Raw genomic sequence first — 22,700 nt, 5'->3', positions numbered from 1 at the left:
ATCCAGAATATTGCTGTATTATATAAAAACTATTGTTTGTTTGCTGTGTAAATTGGTTGTCGTCCTCACAGTTAGAAGATGTTTATGTTCCAGACAACTGCAGTAACGGAAGCAGATTTGTCAGTGGGAAGGCGACGCTTGCGGCCTGTAAAGAGTGCGGAGTCATTGGCCAACTCGTCGAGTCGAAATTCTGCTGCAGTGACAGATACAGATCTCCCACTGCAAGCCCCAACGGCAGGAGTACCTGAGGATCTTGTTAGGGCTGGTGGTCATAGCCGCTCTGTTTCACACGATTCATACTTTGATCAGTTGGCAGAAACCCCAGCACGTACTCGTGCACATGCTAGGTATGTACAAAACAATGTTAATTATTTGTTTTTGTTAAAATCCACTGTGTATCCGTAAAAACTCGTGTTGTTTGGCACTAAAATGTTGACTCTATAAGCACAGATAATAATAGTAATTTGTTATTTCGTTTATGCAGCTGGAGGTATTTTGTGTTGTTTAGTTGAGTGGCAATTTCTTTATTTTGGGATTTTAGTTATTACTGTCCTATTATGTGGAGCAAGATAACTACTCATCCACTCACCAAAACCTGTGGGCAAAACAGAATGCAATATTTGTTCAGCCTCACAATTAAAACTTTTTAAGCTTAACATTTTGAATGTTACAGGCCATCAAGACTAGCAGAAGAGGAGCGAGAGGAACACTTCTCTTCTTCTTTGGACCTGAGTGAAATTCAGCTGAACTTTGAACTGGAGGAAACGGAAATGCGCATCTTCTCAGAGGACGAGACGTTGCTGTCGGTGGGTAGTGGGAGCCTGATCTCCCAGGGCTCGCCTCGTATCTGGCCAGGGGCTGCCCTCAGGAGGGGGGTGAGTAGGACAGGCAACCTACCTGCCCCTCCCTGTGTAGTGTAGGCTAGCAGTGTCAACAGTTCATTAGGTCCTCTGTGAGTTAACCCTGCATTAATATCAGTTAATTTGTAAACTGCCTGCCCTATGAATTTTTAACCTCTTTGAGCATCTTGACAGCCCATCGTAGCCAGATATGTGGTGTAATATTATGTAGCAACCTCTCCTTCCAATTCACATAAATTTGTTGTCGAGGAAATTCCAGTTTAACATGTCAATATGAACTTATTTATTGATGGTCATTTTTGACTTGTGAAAGTTTCCTGGAATTTCTGTTGTTGTTGTTGTTGTTTGTTGTTGTTGTAGAAGGTTGTGATTAGGTTTCTATAATATGTTATTGTTGCTAGTGTGTGAAGTTTAGCAGTAATGTGTGTGTGTGTGTGTGTGTGTGTGTGTGTGTGTGTGTGTATATATAAATCGGCATTTGTGTTATTGAATATTTGCAGAGTAAGAAGGCTCTTACTGACAGTTGTTACACTGATGTATTTAGTATCAAGATTGGCAGTGAGCAACACATTATCCACTGTTGCTCAGCAATAGTAACCAACAGAGAAATATAATATCATAAGCAGAAGCTCTGGACTTTTGGGAATGGTGCTCAGTATATGATCCTTTAGATTCTTTGCACTGCATCCATTTTTGCTTCCATGACAGGAATCCATCATCATAAAACTCTTAAGCTTGATCATTACCCTGATGTTAACATTTATGGGTTAACATACCAATATGAATGGCACCCATCTCCTGACAAGCCACACCAGTGAATTATGCCTCGAAACATGATTTTTTCTGAGTACATTCAATTTCTCTTCACTTCTTTAGATGTTTACATTTGTTTATGCATTGTGAACATTTTTTTCTGTACTTGCAACGTTTTACAATAACTGTCTTAAAAGATTCCATTGGAAAATTCTGCAATGCCCTTGGTAAAAAAAAGTGTTGATGACACATACATAAATGTAAACATCTGGAGTTAGGATGCAAGGTGTCTTGAAATGTCATCATAGAAAAATAAATGCATATAAAAGTATCTGTTGCACTTATTCATTACTGTCAATTTGAACAGTTGCAGTGTTTTAATAAATCCACAACAGTCAAGAATTATTTATTAATGTTGAAACGAGAAAGGATAGAACAATGAAATACAGCAATGAGGTAGGCAATTCCAGTCAACAAGCAATTAGGAGCAACATTGTGAATTTTTGGCTACAAGCAGCTCATTCAAGTGTTTGAAATTTGGTGTGTTGATATCCACAAACACTAATAGCAAGTATTTTTTAAATATTTGTCAAAAATGATGACTGACTGCATAAGCATGGATTGTTTCTCCAGCACTAAATAAGTACAATGTGGGTGCCTTGCTCTTCCTTCCTCAGATTTTTCCGCGGTCATGATTGAAACCAATCACGGAGTAGATCCAGCCTGCAGTCCATTGGTTGCCTACCTGTATTCCAAATTTTCATGAGATTTTGTATTTTTGTCATGTAGCTTGATGTTTCTAACAGCCACCTTTGTTTGCGAGATATGCTGTAGTTTGTCTACTGGTGAACAATGTTTTCATTTGATACAGATTGTTCAATGTAGCAGAACATGCATGGTAGTGACCCTTCTATGGTCCTAAAATAATTTTATCGCACAATTTACTGTGTGATCTGACAGAGAACTTGACAGTATATTATGAGCATACAGCAGATCTCTCAGCAGTATCTTGCTCAGCTAATCTAAAGTAGAAAAATGATCTCAATCTACCTGTTGGTTGCAATCAGATCCTTTGTGAGAAGATTAAGCTGTATCCTTGCTCTAGATTTTTCCTTGTCCACTCTCATTTTCCTCATCAACAACAGTACAGTGTGTTTGTTACTCTCATCTTGACAGTTAGAACCTGAATGCTTCCAGTCTCGCACATGATGAACACATAAAAGCATAATGCACAGTCTTTGCAGAGGGTCATCACTTGCATTTATTTCTGAATTGTGTCATCTCCCTTGTAAAAAAAACTGTAGCACACATTGAGCACATTTTTTTCGGTTTGTGAATTGTGATTAGCATTAACCAGCATACTTCTGACATACTTGTTTAGTCAATAATCTGTCTCATGATGATGCTTCTATCATTTTGGATGAGTTCATCAGTGACTGATGCTTTATCATTTGTCATGATGCGTGACAGTTTGACATGTTGCTGATTTGTAATGTGGTGGTTAACACCCTAAAACCTCTTAAGCCCCAGAAATACTTCATGTCAATTCATTGTTTTGTTTCTATAGACTTGCAAGCACCTACTGTTAATTGATGTAGCTGATTTATTCTTGGATTTGTAGAGGGATTTATCACTATGGGTGAACTATTATGTCATGTTGATTACCTGTTTAGTGACTTACCTGAAACAACAAAAAATAAGAAATAGTTGTACACCAGCTGGTAAAGGACCAATGCTGCTGCCATAAAAAATTTCTCTTTTATGTTCATTATCATTATTGAATTACAGTGAATAGTGCATTACTATTTCTCTGACCTCACATTTTGATTGATCTGTGTGTACTGAATGATGCTCGTTACAGTTAAAAGTAACAAAATGCAAATAAGGGAAGAACATGTGATTCACAGCATGATGTGAATGTTACTGAAGACAAGTACTGTGTCAGATAACTAACCGTTAAGATGACAGTAACAAATACACTGTGGTATTGTTGATGAGAAAAATAAGAGTGGAAAAGGAAATATTTAGAGCAAGGATACATTCTACTCCTCTCACAAAGGATTTGATTGCAACCAACAGGTAGATTAAGATCACTTTACTACTTCGGACTAGCTGAGTGCGATACTGGTAAGAGATCAGCTGTCACCTCAATCTTCTGGCTAAATTAGGGTTAAGAAAATTCTTTACACCACAAGTATGTGGGATTATGTTCCTTTTGATGAAAATTTATTAATTCCCATGTTTGGCCACAGAGGTAGGTGATGGCTCATTTGCTGCCACATGATGTAAGTGAATATTGATTCTTTTATTACAATGTTAATAGATAGTCATTGTTTTCCACAGCGATGTAGATTACGTTAGCTACGTTTAATGAACAGAAAACTGTTCATATAATGTAACCGAAGTGTTTATTTACCACATAGCAGAGATGCTAAGTCACAGATAGGCATAACAAAAAGACTGTCAGAATATAAGCTTTCGGCCACCAGTGCCTTTGGTGTGTGTGTGTGTGTGTGTGTGTGTGTGTGTGTGTGTTGTCTATTTTTGACAAAGGCCTTGATGGCCGAAAGTGGATATTGTGGCAGTCTTTTTGTTGTTATGCCTATCTGCGACTCAGCATCTCCACTGTGTGGTGAGTAGCAACTTTCCATTGTTACATTCAATCCTGGATTTTCCATTGTTTGAGATGTTTATTTGTTGATCCTTTCGTCGGCTTGGAAAAAGTGACCCGTGAAATAAATAATTGGGCAATGTCAGGCATGGTCTACAAGAGGAATTGATCGTATTCAAGATTGTCAAAGGCTATAGGGCAAGGAACATGATGCAGATTCTAGACATTTAAAAGTCTTTGTATACATCTTCATTGAAACTCTTTGTCCACAAGGAATTCTCATAATTGCTGTATACATAAGGTGATTCCGACAGACTGGAATTTCCATGGCTTGTGGCTAAAAACAGATTTTAACAGTGTCAGGAACTGCTGCTAGATGTTAGTAGGCTACTAGTTTTTCTGAGCCAATACCTAGGCATGCTAGGAGCCTTTGCTGACATTGATGAGTTAGTGTGTGTAAACCACACCAAACTGGATCTCTATTGTCTGATGAAAATCGTTACAATTTTCTCTCTTTGAGAATTATGGCCAGGATATCATCTATTGAGAGCATAGAAAGATTTCTAGAGGAACTACTTGAAAAGTATGGTCTCATGATATTTTAAGAGTGTTTTAGTTTTACCAATTTACTGTCTAACTTTACAGTGGAATTATATATAAAAACAAAGATGAGGTGACTTACCGAATGAAAGTGCTGGCAGGTCGATAGACACACAAACAAACACAAACATACACACAAAATTCAAGCTTTCGCAACAAACTGTTGCCTCATCAGTAAAGAGAGAAGGAGAGGGAAAGACGAAAGGATGTGGGTTTTAAGGGAGAGGGTAAGGAGTCATTCCAATCCCGGGAGCGGAAAGACTTACCTTAGGGGGAAAAAAGGACGGGTATACACTCGCACACACACACATATCCATCCACACATATACAGACACAAGCAGACATATTTAAAGACCAGTGGAATTTGTTCAGAAGGGCTGTAAGAAGGAAAGGTACATTCTTTTTATATTTTGTTCGCATATTACAGATAACTGTATAACTCTCATACATGTTTGCTTAGTTTTCTCATTCACTGAGCTGCAGTTTTGGATGTTGGGATGATTATTCATTAGCACAGTCACATCTGAAATGACCAAAATGCCCCATATATTTTGAACTGAGTTGAAATTCTATTCTATTACCTAAACAATGTGCCAAATGTAAGGGGAGACTATAAGGTCAGTGTGACTTGAATTTACTGTTGCAAAAGCAGTTAAATACTTACCTCTCATAGTTACAGTATCTTGCCTAGTCTGTATTAGATCAAGCAGAACCTACTACTGAAGCTCATAGATTAACTGCATGATTTTATGTATGTAATTATCCCTTGTGATTAGTATTTTTGATTGGCTGTTTCTATTTAGATAGAGGTTTTTATAACAGTTTCCTGTATTTTAGTGTACAGTAGTACGGGGTCCTTTCATTTCTCCAGTGCTTGTTTCTCTAATGAAAAATATCATGCTAGTCCATATGTCAAGAATAACCCCCAATAAAATGCATTATAGATACAGACAAGATTTAGGTGGTATGGACGTGTTAAAAGAATGGGAATTTGCAGGGTACCAAGACGGTTCCATTAAATGAAATTTGGAGGCGAGAGATCTACAGAAACACTGAGAGACATATGGATTGAGGGAGTGTTGGAATTTGTGAGGAAGGGAGGAGAAGACTGGGTCAGAAGGGAGAGAGAATTGTGTGGATTATGATGGTAGATTAAGTGGCAGAGAGTAAAACAACCTAAACCACAGAGTGGTGCACATATTTTTGAACACTGCAACTTTTTTTCCACAGTTGTTACTCTTCACCCACTGCCAGTCACAACTGTTTTTATTAATCATTAAGAGTTTTTAAAAAATTCAAAATGGAAAGGTTCTGCAGCTGAATGACTCTATTGATTGCAAAAGTTTCACAAAGCTATCAAAATGCCTATAAAAATCGGACATTAGTATGCACAGCCAGTTGTTCATACAAAAGCATGCACAAAATGTCGTACATTGATACTGTTGAATAAATATTTTATTTGCTGGTTGTCAACCTTGTAATATTTTGACGATAGTTTGTGCATGGTTGACAAGAAGACAGTACTGGTCAGTATGCTGCATGCGTGTTGCCACCATTTCAGTTTAGTAAAATGGCAGACAAAGACCAATTGACTCTAGAACAGAAAGTGGAGGCTGTATTATTTTACATGTAATCAAAGAGTGTAGTAGAGATTCAGCAACATTTTCATGTTCATTTTCATACAAGGTGGCTACTTGCAGACAGCCAATGTATAGACTAACCACAAAATTTGAATCTGACAGCAGTATTTTAGAGCAAACGTGATCTTGTGACAACACAGTCTGTACTTCAGGGAATACTGAAGCCGCGTGTTGTGGTTTGTCCCTCACTTTTGCCGCTCCTAGTGGCATCTAGTGCCGAATCTAGCAAACTGGAGTGGTCAGCTTACCCCGTGTAGCTGCCCCCTATTAGGAACTTCACAACTGCACTTCTGAGCACCTACCTGTCCCTTTGTTCAGGGCAGGCAGGCATTGCTGAGGGCCCACAGTGAGCAGATGTGACAGTTACCTGGGAGAATCTGCAGTGAGCAGATGAGTCTGAACTAGGTAAGCACTTGAGTAGATTGTGTTGTCTAATGTGTTAGAATAAGTGCATGAAGACCCTACAGTGGGCGCAGTTGTATGTCACAGCCTGGCAAGTGCTGCAGTGAGCAGAGTGCATTATATCTCACCATGTGTTAGATTAACAGGTTGCGTGGGGACTCTGTAGTGAGCATACGTATGTCTTGACCAGCGTAGGGCTGCAGCTTGTGGGCACCTTGTAAAATTTTTATGGAATAAAGTATTTTTATATAACAAGTCATGTTCTGTGTAATCATTGCGGGATGGAAATAAGGTGAGAGCAGTGAGTTCACTCACGCTATAATCTCAAAACTTAAATGTACCAATACAGGACCAGAGGCCTGCAAGTGAACTATGTACAGTCTAAGAGTGGCTTTGACGTGAAGTCCTACGAAATCCACAAGGCGAGCTTCAGCTGAGTTAGGCATCTCACGCTGTTTTCTTCAGAGAGTACTTCATGCTGCCATGAAGTTATTTCCATGCAAAATGACTGTGTTGCACAAACTTTGGCTGTTACAAATGATGATGCCGTGATTCATGGCTCATGGTTCTCTGATGATGATTCATCTGAACAGTAGTATCAATAGGCAGAACATCAGATTTTGGGCATGAGAAACTTCTGTTGTTGTACATGAGACTGAAAATTATGGCGAAAAAGTGAATTTGTGGGCTGCCATTTCTAGCCGTAGAATCACTGGGCCAATATTCTTCAGTGACACTGTTAACATTGTGGAATACGTGGAGATGTTTCTGAACAATTTCCTTCTGCAACTTATGCAACATGATTACCAATTGAAACACAGTAGCTCATGCAAGATGGAGCTTGTCCTCATACAGCAACATTATTCTAGATTTCCTGCTCAAACTTTCAGGCACCATGTGATGTCCCATTGATATGCAGAACATTTTAAGGATGGTTCAATATGGCCACCACAAAGTCCAGATATTAATACTTGTAATTAATTCTTATGAGGGCATAAGACAATCTACTGCAACAAACCACATAATCTAATGCACCTGTGAGCAGCTATCACAACAGTTTTCCAGGGAATCACAGAAGGCTTGTGTTGTAGGGTTGTTGGAAACATAAGTTTGTCTCAGAGAGGTGACATGTCAACAAGGTGGACATATTGAATATGTACTGCAGACTCGCTGAGCATACACGTTCTGATAATCAAAGTAAAAAAGAAAAAATTGACATTTTGTTCATTAAAACTTTCATAAACAATTTTCCATGTATGACATTTTGCACACCACCCTGTGTCTGAAAAGCAAAATAAAATGTGCACAGAGGTTTATTGATCAAAACAGGGATGTAGAAATGCAGAGACCTATTTCCACTGTAACAAGTTGCAATATACAAAACATTTGATTTGAACCACAGAAGTAAGTTAAATTGTTTGTAAAAGATAATGAGCTTTCAATAAAGATTTGATGTAATTACGGATATGTAAGGGGACATATGGAAGAGCAAGATTCGTATTCTAGCTGTTGCATAATGTTCTCTCAACTCAAGGATGATCTGACTTCGCACTTTGTAATTGCAGCTATGAGGCTGGAGAGTGTTCCATATGAGGAAGTAGAGCTGGAAAAACAATAGTTATCAGAAAGGCATGGAGTGCAGAAGGCAATGATGAATAAAGTGAACCTCAAGCTTTTGAAATTTTCCATTATTTTGAGATAATTAAGAGATGCAGTTCAAGTGTCCAAGTCTTCAGGCAAATTACAGAATTTTTGAATAAATATTAGATTTTACATCAAATCTAAAGTAAACAAGATTTTCAAAATATGGAAAATCCAGGATGGAATGTAACAATATTGTCAAAAGAAAGTTGTCACTCACCATATAATGGAGATGCCGAGTCGCAGATACACACAACAAGGAGACAGTCACAAATGTAGCTTTCGGCCAGTAAGGCCTTCGTCAGAATTAGATGGCAAACACACACATACACACTCGCACAAATGCAACTCACACACACATGACTGCAGCCTCCCTATTTCCCTGACTTAGCACCAAGTGACTTCTGCATTTTCTGTATACTGAAAAAGACTCAGAAAAGGACCAGGTTTCAGAACAAGGAAGATATTATGCATAATTCAATGGAGTAACTGCACACCATACCAAAAGAGGCTTTCCAGTGGTGCTTCCAACAGTGGCAGCAGTGTTTGGAGAGGTGTGGAAAAGCTGAGGAGGAGGAGATTAGTGTTTAATGTCTTGTCGACCACAAGGTCATTAGAGACGGAGCACCAGCTCGGATTAAGGAAGGATGGGGAAGGAAATCAGCCATGGCCTAGGAACCATCCCGACATTTGCCTGAAGCGATTTAGATAAATCGTCCTGAATGCGAGTCCAGTGTGCTAACCATTACACCACCTAACTCAGTAGAACTGGAGGGATTACTTTTTTGAAGGTGACTAGTGTCAAACAATTGTATCTGAGTAAAGATTGCTTGTATAGATAGAAGTTGGATAATTTTTAACAGTTCTCATATAGTATGCTGATCATATAGACCAATGTCAAACTGTGACAACTGCCTTAGTTTTTGAGTGATTATATGGAGAATAGTTGAAAATATCTGGGAGACAAACATTCTTTGCTTTCTGAATGATCCTCTATGTAACAGATAATTTTTGTAAATTGCATGTTTTGTAGTAACTATAGCAGCATCCACACTCATAACAGAGAAATCAAATGTAGCAATGTAACAGTCTATGAAAATGAATTATTATATATAGTATACAATAATAAGGACAAGTTAACTAAAGTTCCTGACTCTTCATATTTGTCGTACATTGAGAAGTACCACGTTGGAGGCTATAGCATATTGGCTACAGTCTGGGTAATAGGTAGGCAGCTTAAAGATAAAATTTATATTCTCTATATTTTTTTTAAATTTTGGTGATCATTTGTACATGAAATTACCGTGTAAAAACTTTCTCTTGCACAGCAGAGTGCTGCAGGTGAAGCATCCCCAAAGCGACAGCAGCGACCAGCAGGTCCACCATCCCCACGTTCGAAGCGCTCTCGTTTAGAGCAGCGACTCGGGTGTTCTCCACACGATGAGCTGCGTTACATTGACAGTCAGAGTCCTGAATCCGTTTCGGCAGTTGGTATTAATAGTGGTCTGCAAGTAACAGTGCATGCTGAGGTAAGTTCAAAGGCTAGGGTGTCATTTGGTCATGTGGAACAAAATATTTGTTTTTTTGCTTCCCTCAATGTATTTTTTTCAGTTTTTATACTGAAAGAATGTTCACATTGTTGCAGGTGCACCCTCTCAGTTCACCTCCATCAACACCTGGTTACCGTCCTCTGCTGGACAGTAGTCCTGAGACACCTGATCCAGACAGGCCACACACCAGCATGTACCAGGATATGTCAAGTGCCAGGTCTAGCAGCACATATAGGGACGCTTCAGGCGACGAAAGATCTCCAACGTATCATGAGATGTCTGATACAAAGTCAAGTAGTACTCATCAGGAAGGCTCTTGTGACGAGAGATCTCCTGGGACCACTTTTGATGACTTGGCAGGGAGGAGGCTAACGGAATCCTACTGTAGTACGCAAAGCGATGCAGATGTTGGCGTCTATCAGAATGTGTCACTTAGTGCCTATTGTGAAGAATCTGAAAGTGAAAAATCTCAGCATGCATACGAAAATGTTAGTAGCACAGCATCACCCCATAGGCACAGCAGTGCTGCAAGTGACAGTGATACCATTTACCAGGAAGTATCGAGAGCAAAATCTTTGTCTTGTGATGTGCCAAATAATGTGTTGAACAGTGCGTGTTACGATGATGTGAGTGAGAAATCTTCTACTTTACAACACAGTATCACTAGTGAAGAAGGAGTTAAAGATGCAAACTGGAATATGAATAGTGAAGTGTGTTCTGGGGCTTTCCCAGTTTCAGAAAGCTGCAGTAGTGACAAAGATGATAGGTTATATGAAAATATTCCTCAGTGTGTGAATCATAAGTGTGGAAGTGATAGTAGTTCAACAAAATCGTGCAGCAGTAGTTTAGCAGAAAATGATCACCTAGAGGCAAAGACGCCATCAGTAACAGCTGTCTATCAAAATGTGTCCCCAAGTGGCTCACCATTACATTCTGCATTTTCCAATGTTTATCAGAACTTACCAAGCAGGACCTCGGAAAATGTCTACCAGAACGTTATCCACAACTATGAACCCGTTCTTCCAGTAAAAGAAGTGCAAAATCTAAAACCCACAGATCTCTATGAAGATGCCCCAGAAGAACATGTTTATGAAGATGTACGTCCTTTGGTCACAGATGGTATTGATTTGTACCAGCAAGTAAAAACATTAAGAAGATCAGTTCATGAAGTAAATCAGTTACTTGGGGAAACAACAGGTTAGTGATATGACACTTGAAAATAAGTCTAGGTGGCATTTTTTAAAATAAAATGTGTTAAATTGATTTTGGTGATGTGGAATGTTTGCAACAGGTATCTGGCAGATATTGATGATTATTCTGATATTTTGATAAGTCCATCAGATTGCTTATTTTTTGTTTAGAGTTTTCATCTCTTACACTGCAGGTAAAGTATTAACATCACCCATTTGACATCTACTACTGAATACAAGCCACCTCTAGATGCTTCCATTCTTTTTTGTTGTTAAGTTGTATGCATCCATAACAGTCCTGCATATTTTTGGTGTTATCTATCCACCTTCCATTATGTCTTTATCTCAGTCTTTTTCACAACTTTTTGGAATCCACTTAAAAGCTTTATTGATGTAGCTACTGTGCATTCTCTTGGCCTAACTTATTTCTACCAATCTGATCCAAAGGTATTTTGGTCTTGCTGGTGTGCATTGAGGGCATGTGTGAGAAAGTGACAGCAAAAAGTTAAGGGATGCTATTTTGGCACTATTGCGCAAATGTTCACATCTATCTTCATTGTAAAATGGTGCCAACACCACTGTCAAACCACAGTGACTCCACAATTTATCATGAACAGTAAAACAAACAACCAAATCTAACTTGTGTAGTAATTGTCAAGACCACAACATTTCCAACCGTGCTCAGCAATGCAATGATGGATTAGACTGAACTTGAGTTTTAGTAGAATCTCTAGAAAAGCATGAGACTCGTGCAGCAATAAAAGCTACATGTTCCAGAGGCCAGGAGGGGCAAGTGTACCCTACTTGTCCACCTCACCCCCCCCCCCCCCCTCCCCGTTCAGATGCTTATGCGCTTTGGTTACCGTATGCAATTTTCTCTTCCTCTCAAAAAGTTCTCGTTGTATATTCTCATATCCTGAGCTCTCTAACAGAATGACCACCTGCATGTCAACAAATGTGGATTTTAAAAATACCAGTCATGCTAAACTTCACACAAATCTCTCTCGTATGACTTTCTGAAATCTATGGGTAAAGCCAATCAGGTGGTTACAGTATTTCTTGAATTCTGAAAAAACATTTGACTCCGTACCACACCAAAGCTTCTTAATGAAACTATGATCATATGTGGCATCAAATAAAATTTACAACTGGATTGAGGATTTATTGGTAGGGAGGATCAGCATATTATCTTGGATGTTGAGTCATCAACAGATGGTGAAGTAACTATAGTCATGTGCCAGGGAAGTGTATTGGAACCTTTGTTGTTGTTGCTGTATATTAATGACCTGGCAGACAATACTAATAAGAACCTCTGGCTTTTTGTAGCTGGTGTATTTGCCTATAACGAAATACTGTCTGAAAAATACTGCATGTACATTCAGCCCGATCCTGGTAAGATTTCAAAGTGGTCAAAAGATTGGTAACTTGCTTTAAATTTTCAGAAGGTAAAATTCTGTACTTCAAATACATAATATCCTGCAATTACAATATCGGTGAGTCATGACTGGAATTAACCGAATCACACAAATATGTGTAGATGTAACAATTTGTGAGGACCATCCTAGAATATCGCTCATGTGTGTGGCACTTGCAGTTGTAGGACTAACACAAATACAGAATGTATGCAGAGAAGGGCAGCGCGAATTAATGGTACCAGGGTTGTTTGACTTGTGAGGAGGCATCACAGAAATGCTGAAAAACCCTAACAGGCAGACACTTGAAGATAGACATTAACTATAAGGCAATAGTGTACTTATAAATTTTCGAGAACCTGTGTTAAGTAAAGAATCTGGGAATATACTATAGTCCCTTCGTATCACTCCTGTAGGTACTGTGTAGTAAAGATAAAAATATTTACAAGTCCCTCTGCCAGGAACTTCACAATGGTTTGCAGAGAATGGATGTAGAATGCAGATCTCTGTCGACATATTTCTGGACAGCTTTGTTTAATTTAGCTTATTCTATCATGTCCTTTTACCGTTTGAATCCCTTGCCTTGTCTTTAACAGCTGGATAATACCACTTGAGATGTTCTTTCCATTTGATTTCTTTGTACTAGCAAACTGTAGTTTGCATAATTACCTTGGATAAATAACTGCTGCTTTTGTTTAAGTTTTTATAATATTTAGTTTCTAAGACACTGAAATTCTTGATTGGTGTTTTAATGTGGTACACCTCCCTGTTCTCTGATTCCTTTTTGAGGAGTCCTCTAGACTGTACATTTCATCTTAAAATGTTATGAATACTTGCAGCTTGCAAGTGGTTTAATGCTGCATCATTCTCTATACAATTTATTTATTATTTGACATAATTCAGTCAGTTTTATTTTTAGTTGTATATGGTCCTTGCCATGTTGTTTTTTTATTTGTTTCCCATATATTCTGGAAGAGTACATTAAGGGCAAATATTATTTTGCCAACAAATTCTGGTGACATTTGAAGTTTGTCATTTCTAGTATCATACGAGAATTTTCCCACTATAGAATTATTCTATAAGTTTTCTCCTACTTTTGTATTAAAATTGTCCATTAACATCTTGTAGTGGAATTTGCTGTCACTAATCAACTTTGTAACTCTTGGTCTTCTTCTTCTTCTTCTTCTTCTTCTTCTTCTTCTTCTTCATGATTGGTGCATAGATTTCAGTGCCTTTTATGCAATGTCTTATACCTATTTTTGAAACACATTTTAATACTGTCCAGCTCAATTTAGTTAGACTGTCATTATTGGGTATGGGGTATCTAATAAATTGGAATAAGCTATCAATTCTGAGGTATTTCAACTGAAATGATATGAGAAATTATACAGCTAATAATGAAGATTGTAATTTATTCTCTAGCGCTGCAAACACTATATTATACGTATAGTGCAATTAGAGTAATTTTGTTAAGATGGCCTTCATAATCATAGTATGATGATAAACAGAATATTAAATAAATGGGTAACTACTGAATACAACACAGTAATGATGCTGCATGACATATATGTAACCCTTACACTCACACACACAATTGAGAAACTCGTTAAAAAATAAATCATTTTAAAACAGAAACCAAAAACAAATTCAATACAGTGTCCTTGTACACTGCCAGTTGGTACCAGTATAACAAGCAGAGTGAAGTTAGATATTGCATGGAACATTACAGGATGAGCCAGAAACATTCTACTCTGGGGTTAACTAGAAAAGCATTAGATGTTTCCATGTTGTGGTGCTGGATGGTGGATGCACACATTGCTCTTGATACTTGGCGGTTGGCATTGTCTGAAAGTGCCCACTCCTAGCGAGTGAGCTTAGACATTGTACACCAATGTGGGCTGATTAAATAACATGTAATGGGTCAGCGCTACATGTCCTGCTGAACGTCAGTGGGTTGGGGCTACTGCAGCCCCCTCACCTCTTGTCGGAGCACCTTTTAGCTGGTGCCATCCGAGCATCCCTCCTCCGTTGCATAGGATGGTATTCAGTGCTCAGGAAGGTGATGTCCATACCATCTGTGGCACTGCTTGTGTAAGCACACCAGCAAGTGTGCCATGGGACTAAAAAGGAGCACTAATGGCTTGTGATAAGTCACCAAATGAAACTTAATACAGTAGATAAACACATGAAACTTATTGTAAGAGCCTCTTTCTCTGCTTGAGAATACGTCTTCTGTGCATCATTAAGTATTTTCGACACAAAAGCGATGGGCTGAGCCATCTTCACAATGCTGAGATAACACCCCAATGCCATATTGTGATGTGTCTGTTGCAACCACAAACTGGAGCCCTGGCTGATAGGTGGCCAAGTACGGAATGGAATGCAAACCACCTTTCAATGTCTTGAATCTATGATAGCAGATAGGATCCACTCAGAGGTGGCACCCTTCTTAAGCAACTGATTTAGAGGATAGGAAACCAAGGATCCCTGCAGAAGTAACTCGTGCTATTACGCAACTTTGTGTAAGAATGCTTGAAGCTCCTTCACATTCGGAGGACACAGAAGGGCCAATATAGTGTCTATGTGCCTGTCAGGCAGCTGAATCTCCTGATAAGAGGCAATGTGCCTCAACTGTTCTATAGAGGGTTTCCAAATTGCTCCTAAGCCTCGTGTCATGCAAGGTCTGAAACGAAGACCAAGCTTGCAAAGGTGGTCCTCGGGTAACCCAAATGTCGAAGTAATTGTTACAACAAGGAATGTATTGAAATGTCGTGTGGCGAGGCCCTCCCGGCGGGTAGACCTGATCGCCTGGTGCAAGTCTTTTGAGGTGACGACACTTCTGTGACTTGCGCGTCGATGAGGATGATGAAGATGACACAAACATCCAGTCCCTCCCTGAGTGGAGAAAATCTCCATCCCAGCAGGGAATCGAACCCAGGCGCTGGCATGACAAGCTGTGGTGGCGGACAAGGAATGCATTGAGTAAACTGTTCCAAGTAATGCTGAAAACTAGCAGGTGCACTTGCAACACCTAAAACCAAATACTTAAAATGGTATGGGTTGTATGGCTTATTCACAACGAGAAGCTGACTTGATTTCTACAGCTACGTCCATATCCGTACTCTGCAGACCACTGTGAAGTGCACGGCAGAGGATACGTCCCATTGCACCAGTTACTAGAATTACTTCCTGTTCCATTTATGTATGCAGTGCAGTAAGAACAATTGTTTGAATACCTCTTTGTGTCATGTAATTAATCTAATCTTGTCTGCAAGATCCCTATGTGACCAATGCATAGGGGGTTGTAGTACATTCCTAGAGTCATCCTTTAAAGCTGGTTCTTGAAACTCTGTAAATGTGTTTTCTCGGGATAGTTTATGTCTATCTTCAAGGGTCTGCCAGTTTAGTTTCTTCAGCATCCCTGTGACTCTCTCCCATAGGTCACACAAAACTGACCATTTGTGCTGCCTTTCTCTGTATACAGTCAATACCCCCCTGTTGGTCCTATCTGGTACTGGTTCCACACACTTGAGCAGTATTCCAGAATGGGTCGCACAAGTGATTTGTAAGCAATCTCCTTTGTAGTCTGATTGCATTTTTCCAGTATTCTATTAATAAAACAAAGAGTACCACCTGCCTTACCCACTGCTGAGCATATGTTATCATTCCATTTAATATCCCTACCAAATGTTAAACCCAGGTATTTGTAGAAACTGAGCGATTCCAACTGTGACTCATTGATATTATTTATAGTCATAGGATTCTATGTTCTTTCATTTTGTGAAGAGCACAATTTCACATTTTTGAACATTTAAAACAAGTTGCCAGTATCTGACTGAATATTTACACAGCTTCTTTTGGAGAGTGCTTCATTATAGATAACTGCATCATTCGCAAAAAGTCTGAGGTTACTGTTAATAGTATCTGCAAGGTCATTAATATACAACATGAACAGCAAGGGTCCCAATACACTTTCCTGGGACACATGCCAAGTTACTTCTATAACTGACTATGACTCTGCATCCAAGATAACCTGCTGCATCCTGCCAACCGGAAAATCCTTAATCCAGTCACAAATTTTGTTTGAAACACAATATTATTATACTTTTGACAGTAGGCATAGATTTTCTGCAGAGTCAAAAGCTTTTTGGAAATCAAGAAATAGTGTGTCTACCTTATGATCTTGATCCATAGCTTTCCTTACGTCATTGCAAACAGATGTGGCCTGTGCTTTCTTCCAACTGCTGAGCACAGTTTTTTGTTTGGGTGATGTAAAAGAGATTACACTAGGAAGAGGGGCTAACTCAGCTGGAAATTCAGTATAGAATGAGATAGGGATTCCATCGGGTCCTGGAGCTTTGTTCAGTTTCAACGATTTCATTTGTTTCTCAACACCACTGATACTAACAGTTATTCCACTCATGTTTTCAGTGGTACATGGATTAAATAGGGACAATTCTCATGGGTTTTCCTTTGTAAACGAAAATTTGAGAATAGAGTTAAGCATTTCAGCTTTTACTCTGCTGTGCTCAATTTCAGTTCCTGTCTCATTCATGAGTGGCCGGACACTAACTTCAGTAAAAGGTGATTTGACCATACTCAGCTACGGTAGACACTGAAGGCTTTACACATTACTCTCTTGTCACCCAAATGAGTTTCATTCAGCATCTCTCAATCTGTAATCCTATGCTTTGTTTTACACCTTCTGTGTTGTAGTCTCTGTTTCTTTAGAAGTTTTCTTATAGTGACTGTATACCTTGTTCTGCAGGGTACATATCGGTCCAGTGCATGGTCAACTGTTTTTTTAAACTTGAGCCATAGTTCCTGTGCACACTCCTGCCCTGTGCTGAAAGCTTCAAGTTCCTGATTGAGATGTGACACTACCACTTTTTTATCTACTTTACTGAACATATATACCTTTCTATTTGTTTTAGTTGTCCTTTGTACGTATGTAATCATTGTTGGCACAACTGCATCATGATCGGTGATACCAGTTTTGATGTGGACATACTCAAAGAGCTCAGGTCTATTTGTTGCCATTAGATGGAATAAATTTCCATCCTGGGTGTGATTCTGAACTATCTTTTCTAGGTAGTTTTCAGAGAAAGCATTTAGTAATGTATCCCAGGATTTCTTGTCACACTCATCACTAACAATACTGTAATTGGTTCAATGTTGAATGTTGGACGATTAAAGCCTCCATCGATGATTACATTAGGATTGGGGAACTTAAATACAAACGAACTGAGGTCTTCTCTAAAGTTTTCTGCTACATCAGAAAGTGAGTCTGGTGGGCGACAGAATGATCTTGTTACCATTTTTATGCGCACCCCTGATACTGAGTCTTGCCCAAACAGACACGCTTGCAGCTTCAATTTCTATATTGATGGGTGTGAGTTTCTTTTCCGTTGTGACAAATACACAAGCTTCCTTTCCCATTAGCCTACCCTTTTGGTAAAAACTTCAATTTTCCCCAAAAATCTCACTGCTATCAATTTCAGGTTTCAACTGGCTTTCTGTAACAAATATTCTTCATCAGCTAGCAGCTGTAAATATGCTTCCAATACATCAAGTTCTGAAAAATATTGTCCATATGGCAGCTTCATCATAAGTTTATCTGAGTGAGGAATGGGAAACATATCAATCATGGACAATGATTTCACTGTCGCCTTAAAATCACCACTAAGACTGAGTTCGCTCATCAGCTTCTTGATAATGGGGTAGCACACTGACTGGACTTAGGAAAGGAAATGACTACTAGTGGTGCGAGGTATCCTCCACCACAGACCGTACGATGCTTGTGAAGTAGCGCAGTGCAAGCCGTACAGGTCTGGCACAGAAAAAATGGGGTTGCATCATATCCAGGTGAAAAAAGGACTGAATATTCTTTGCACAAATCATCCAACTCTTGATAGTGTACAAGATTTGACACTAAATGAATGGAATCTGAGATTGTAAATCCAAATATCCAGAATGGATCAAAACCAAACAGATTATCTGTAAATACATGGTCGAAAGAACCAGAGGTTATAGAGAGTTTGAGGGAGAGCATAAGGGAACAATTGACAGGAATGGGGGAAAGAAATGCAGTAGAAGAAGAATGGGTAGCTCTGAGGGATGAAGTAGTGAAGGCAGCAGACGATCAAGTAGGTAAAAAGACGAGGGCTAATAGAAATCCTTGGGTAACAGAAGAAATATTGAATTTAATTGATGAAAGGAGAAAATATAAAAATGCAGTAAATGAAGCAGGCAAAAAGGAATACAAACGTCTCAAAAATGAGATCGACAGGAAGTGCAAAATGGCTAAGCAGGGATGGCTAGAGGACAAATGTAAGGATGTAGAGGCTTGTCTCACTAGGGGTAAGATAGATACTGCCTACAGGAAAATTAAAGAGACCTTTGGAGAAAAGAGAACCACTTGTATGAATATCAAGAGCTCAGATGGCAACCCAGTTCTAAGCAAAGAAGGGAAGGCAGAAAGGTGGAAGGAGTATATAGAGGGTTTATACAAGGGCAATGTACTTGAGGACAATATTATGGAAATGGAAGAGGATGTAGATGAGGACGAAATGGGAGATAAGATACTGCGTGAAGAGTTTGACAGAGCACTGAAAGACCTGAGTCGAAACAAGACCCCAGGAGTAGACAACATTCCATTAGAACTACTGATGGCCTTGGGAGAGCCAGTCATGACAAAACTCTACCATCTGGTGAGCAAGATGTGTGAGACAGGCGAAATACCCTCAGACTTCAAGAAGAATATAATAATTCCAATCCCAAAGAAAGCAGGTGTTGACAGATGTGAAAATTACCGAACTATCAGTTTAATAAGTCACAGCTGCAAAATACTAACGCGAATTCTTTACAGACGAATGGAAAAACTGGTAGAGGTGGACCTCGGGGAAGATCAGTTTGGATTCCGTAGAAATACTGGAACACGTGAGGCAATACTAACCTTACAACTTATCTTAGAAGAAAGATTAAGGAAAGGCAAACCTACGTTTCTAGCATTTGTAGACTTAGAGAAAGCTTTTGATGAAGTTGACTGGAATACTCTCTTTCAAATTCTGAAGGTGTCAGGGGTAAAATACAGGGAGCGAAAGGCTATTTACAATTTGTACAGAAACCAAATGGCAGTTATAAGAGTCGAGGGGCATGAAAGGGAAGCAGTGGTTGGGAAAGGAGTGAGAAAGGGTTGTAGCCTCTCCCCGATGTTATTCAATCTGTATATTGAGCAAGCAGTAAAGGAAACAAAAGAAAAATTTGGAGTAGGTATTAAAATTCATGGAGAAGAAGTAAAAACTTTGAGGTTCGCCGATGACATTGTAATTCTGTCAGAGACAGCAAAGGACTTGGAAGAGCAGTTGAACGGAATGAACAGTGTCTTGAAAGGAGGATATAAGATGAACATCAACAAAAGCAAAACAAGGATAATGGAATGTAGTCAAATTAAATCGGGTGATGCTGAGGGAATTAGATTAGGAAATGAGACACTTAAAGTAGTAAAGGAGTTTTGCTATTTGGGGAGCAAAATAACTGATGATGGTCGAAGTAGAGAGGATATAAAATGTAGACTGGCAATGGCAAGGAAAGCGTTTCTGAAGAAGAGAAATTTGTTAACATCGAGTATAGATTTAAGTGTCAGGAAGTCGTTTCTGAAAGTATGTGTATGGAGTGTAGCCATGTATGGAAGTGAAACATGGACGATAAATAGTTTGGACAAGAAGAGAATAGAAGCTTTCGAAATGTGGTGCTACAGAAGAATGCTGAAGATAAGGTGGGTAGATCACGTAACTAATGAGGAGGTATTGAATAGGATTGGGGAGAAGAGAAGTTTGTGGCACAAATTGACTAGAAGAAGGGATCGGTTGGTAGGACATGTTTTGAGGCATCAAGGGATCACAAATTTAGCATTGGAGGGCAGCGTGGAGGGTAAAAATCGTAGAGGGAGACCAAGAGATGAACACACTAAGCAGATTCAGAAGGATGTAGGCTGCAGTAGGTACTGGGAGATGAAGAAGCTTGCACAGGATAGAGTAACATGGAGAGCTGCATCAAACCAGTCTGAGGACTGAAGACCTCAACAACAACATGGTCCACTACTAGAAATGTTATTGGCTGAACCACCACTTTGTATGTTGTTTCCACAAAAAACTGGCCAAGAGGAGGAAGCTGCTGTCTATTGTAACTGACAAGATGGTACGAAGTATCCAACAGCGGAGAGGAACCGAGGCATAAATTAGTAGTAGAATTTAGTAGCGAGGTTGCTGTACTGTTGTCCACCCGAAGGTTTAATAAGTCCCATCAATACACAATATCTGTAGGTTGAAATGTGAGAGGCACAATGGGAGCAAACCGAGTGAGGCAGTCAGAATGTGGTCTCTCTTACGACACATATGGCCCGATGCCCAGTGCTTTGGAGAAGCTAGCTGGTGGTCATGTTGGACAGAACATGCTGGACTTGAGGACAAAAGCTTGGGGAAAGTTTCCTGGTGTGGCCATGTCTGTGTATAACGTGGTGGCCAAGCACACTGCGCTGCAGTGACCTCCTCTTCTGAGGGCGTGCCGACACGCATCTGCCTGTTGCTGTTGGCGTTGACCGTGTCTATGTCAGCCCGAAGATGTGACTGGCAGCCATTGGCACATGAAACTTCATTGTGGTATCTAGAGTATTACTTCCACATCTACATCTACATTTATACTCTGCAAGCCACCCAACGGTGTGTGGCGGAGGGCACTTTACGTGCCACTGTCATTACCTCCCTTTCCTGTTCCAGTCACGTATGGTTCGCGGGAAGAACGACTGCCGGAAAGCCTCCGTGCGCGCTCGAATCTCTCTAATTTTACATTCGTGATCTCCTCGGGAGGTATAAGTAGGGGGAAGCAATATATTCGATACCTCATCCAGAATCTCACCCTCTCGAAACCTGGCGAGCAAGCTACACCGCGATACAGAGTGCCTCTCTTGCAGAGTCTGCCACTTGAGTTTGCTAAACATCTCTGTAACGCTATCATGGTTACCAAATAACCCTGTGACAAAATGCGCCGCTCTTCTTTGGATCTTCTCTATCTCCTCCGTCAACCCAACCTGGTACGGATCCCACACTGATGAGCAATACTCAAGTATAGGTCGAACGAGTGTTTTGTAAGCCACCTCCTTTGTTGATGGACTACATTTTCTAAGGACTCTCCCAATGAATCGCAACCTGGTACCCGCCTTACCAACAATTAATTTTATATGATCATTCCACTTCAAATCGTTCCGGACCCATACTCCCAGATATTTTACAGAAGTAACTGCTACCAGTGTTTTTTCCGCTATCATATAATAATACAATAAAGGATCCTTCTTTCTATGTATTCGCAATACATTACATTTGTCTATGTTAAGGGTCAGTTGCCACTCCCTGCACCAAGTGCCTATCCGCTGCAGATCTTCCTGCATTTCGCTACAATTTTCTAGTGCTGCAACTTCTCTGTATACTACAGCATCATCCGCGAAAAGCCGCATGGAGCTTCCGACACTATCTACTAGGTCATTTATATATATTGTGAAAAGCAATGGTTCCATAACACTCCCCTGTGGCACGCCAGAGGTTACTTTAACGTCTGTAGACGTCTCCCCGTTGATAACAACATGCTGTGTTCTGTTTGCTAAAAACTCTTCAATCCAGCCACACAGCTGGTCTGATATTCCGTAGGCTCTTACTTTGTTTATCAGGTGACAGTGCGGAACTGTATCGAACGCCTTCCGGAAGTCAAGAAAAATAGCATCTACCTGGGAGCCTGTATCTAATATTTTCTGGGTCTCATGAACAAATAAAGCGAGTTGGGTCTCACACGATCGCTGTTTCCGGAATCCATGTTGATTGCTACAGAGTAGATTCTGGGTTTCCAGAAATGACATGATACTCGAGCAAAAAACATGTTCTAAAATTGTACAACAGATCGACGTCAGAGATATAAGTCTATAGTTTTGCGCATCTGCTCGATGACCCTTCTTGAAGACTGGGACTACCTGTGCTCTTTTCCAATCATTTG

General features: G+C 39.7%; 1 protein-coding gene across 5 annotated transcripts in view; it reads left to right on the top strand.

Annotated features, from left to right (window-relative positions):
* The window catches only part of LOC124545508 (GTPase-activating protein CdGAPr), a 437,898-nt gene that overhangs the window by 382,493 nt on the left and 32,705 nt on the right, over positions 1 to 22,700 (top strand). The window contains exons 11-14 of one of the 5 annotated variants that reach the window (XM_047124453.1): positions 94 to 347; positions 674 to 875; positions 9,836 to 10,036; positions 10,153 to 11,254. In XM_047124453.1, coding sequence (XP_046980409.1) covers positions 94 to 347; positions 674 to 875; positions 9,836 to 10,036; positions 10,153 to 11,254 — 1,759 coding nt within the window. Of the gene's footprint in view, positions 1 to 78; positions 348 to 673; positions 876 to 9,835; positions 10,037 to 10,152; positions 11,255 to 22,700 lie in introns of all 5 variants that reach the window. The other 4 variants (XM_047124455.1, XM_047124454.1, XM_047124452.1 and 1 more) reach the window with 4 other exon arrangements.

Source organism: Schistocerca americana, chromosome 8 (assembly GCF_021461395.2).
Source record: "Schistocerca americana isolate TAMUIC-IGC-003095 chromosome 8, iqSchAmer2.1, whole genome shotgun sequence".
In the NCBI taxonomy this organism is placed as follows: Eukaryota; Metazoa; Arthropoda; class Insecta; order Orthoptera; family Acrididae; genus Schistocerca; species Schistocerca americana.
This window is presented reverse-complemented; position numbering and strand designations above follow the sequence as displayed.